Genomic DNA, 2,088 nt, shown 5'->3' with positions numbered 1-2,088 from the left:
ACTATGAAACGTGTCATAATGATATATTTACAAATATTAATAACTTGTTAGAATTTAATTTTTTTTTGGTAGTTAAGCGGAATTGTTACAATTTAATTTAACGCTTTAACAACATAGACCCAAAAAACCACCCTTTTTCCAGCTATTCAAAGTGAGAGAAATGTTCAGAAACAGATAAGAAACAAGAAAGGAAAAGGCAAAAAAAAAAAAGGAAAAAAAAGGCAACAATCTTTTCAGAAAAAAAGAAAAGGCAACAAAATTGATTCAAGGGACAAATGGAGCCAACACGATGGCTAAACCAACGGCAACGCAGATCTATCACGGAATTCCAATTGAAGTACGCTCTCAGCGTCGGCTCAAGCATAAACGCCAAATAACGGAACACATGTACGATGATTGTACGGACACGGATCGCACGTGTGAATAATCCCAATTACGGCTAAGATTGCCGGCAAAAATGAGAGAATCATCGAATGGAATTAATGATTTTGTTACTAATCGAAGAAAACAATTTGATTGAATGAAAAACAGACAATAATTAAATACAAAGCACCATAGGGGATTTTCTGTGTCAGTTTCATTGATGGAAAAAAAAAAAAATTGCCGAAATAAGATATTACATCTTAAAAAGAGAATTCTAGCTGATAACAACAGACTGAAACTCGGTTGTTTCTTTTGTTGCAAAAAAAGTAGATCAGCTAACGACGGTGTATTCACATAAAAAGCGTTAATCCCTCTGCTATCGAGGATTTCCTCTTCTTTTTTTCTTGTTTTGCGTTTTCTTTCTTTTTTGCTATTTTTCTATTTTCCAAAAATTAAATAAAAATAAAAAAACCGAAACGAAATATGGCGATCTCCGGCGACTGTGTTACGATCGGGGGAAAAAAACTACGCAACTTCCGGTGGCGGGAGGTTAAGGTCGAGATTAAGGACTCGGCCATGGCGAGGCAGATCGTGATGGTTCAGATCGATGACGGAGGACGAATCGGAATCGCTCTGGACTCCGCCGGCGAAAGAACCGGCGCGAAAATCGCTCACCGCCTGGTGATCGAATCTCAGCCGTTGATACTGGTGACTCTGCAGCAACCCGGCGCGGACAACGGCGTCGAAATACAGGACGTTGTTCGGCACCGGCATGCCGAAAACGGTCCCCACCGCCGGAACCTGCTGGAAGGGGAATCGGACGGCGGAGGTGAATCCGTGGCCGAGGTTCAGATCCAGCGGCGAGGAGTCGACCATGAGAGCCGGCTCGCGGCTGGAGGACTCGACGGTGCTGCTCTGGCTAGGGCTCTGGTTCTTACTGCCGCCGACGTTGATGTTCTCGTTGGCATTATTATTATTCTCCGAGGAAGGGAGGGGGAAATTGGTCTTGGCCTTGACGCCGCGGAACTCCCTGGCGGCGGCGTCGTAGGCTCGGGCGGCTTCCTCAGCGGTGTCGAAGGTGCCGAGCCAGACGCGGCTCTTCTTGCCGGGGTCCCTGATCTCGGCGGCGTATCTTCCCCACGGCCTCTTCCTCACTCCTCTGTAATGCGCCTCCTTCGCGTTGCCGTTAACTTTAACGGCGGTGGCGGAGGTCATCTTCTCTCTCGGCGCCATTTCAATTATTAAATCCCCAGAGCTTGTTTTATATTGTATAGAAAAATGAAAATGAAAGGAGAAAAGGGGAAAAACGGTGTTTGGTTTGCTTTGGGCAGAGAAAAGAGAGGGAATAAGAGGTGGGAGTTGGGAGGTAGGGTCGTTTGGGGTGTGGGAAAACGGGGGGTTTGGTTATATAGAGGGAGGCAGAGGAGAGAGAAAGAGGGGGGTGGGCAGTCAACGAGGGATTTGACTGAGGAGAGAGAGAGAGAGAGAGTGGGGGGCTTAGAGGGCGGCTGCCCATGAAGGAGCGTAAATGTGATTTATTTTATTATTATTTTATGTATTTTATAGTTATTATTTGGATTGTGAGTTCCCGAATTACGTGGCATGTGGGCTGTCGAGCGGGCAGAGCATCATCAAAATTTTTTTTTTTGATAATAGAGCACATCATTATTATCAGTATCTAACGGCTGTAAACGCCACTATTCATTGCGTGCGGTGATGCATCCC

General features: G+C 45.4%; 1 protein-coding gene across 1 annotated transcript; it reads right to left on the bottom strand.

The window, feature by feature from the left end:
• Positions 1-538: 538 nt before the first annotated feature.
• LOC21398185 (ethylene-responsive transcription factor 4) lies at positions 539-1,752 on the bottom strand. Its single transcript, XM_010112886.2, has one exon. It carries the CDS (start codon positions 1,594-1,596, stop codon positions 889-891), a length of 708 nt encoding a protein of 235 aa, XP_010111188.1. The 5' UTR covers positions 1,597-1,752; the 3' UTR covers positions 539-888.
• Between the last annotated feature and the right edge of the window lie 336 nt (positions 1,753-2,088).

Source organism: Morus notabilis, unplaced genomic scaffold (genome assembly GCF_000414095.1).
Source record: "Morus notabilis unplaced genomic scaffold, ASM41409v2 Scaffold744, whole genome shotgun sequence".
NCBI lineage: Eukaryota > Viridiplantae > Streptophyta > Magnoliopsida > Rosales > Moraceae > Morus > Morus notabilis.
Note: the sequence above shows the minus strand (reverse complement) of the source record. Positions and strands in the feature narration are given on the sequence as shown.

Coding starts and splice junctions, on each gene's coding strand:
- LOC21398185 (XM_010112886.2), bottom strand. CDS start 1,596: ATGGCGCCGAGAGAGAAGATGACCTCCGCCACCGCCGTTAAAGTTAAC.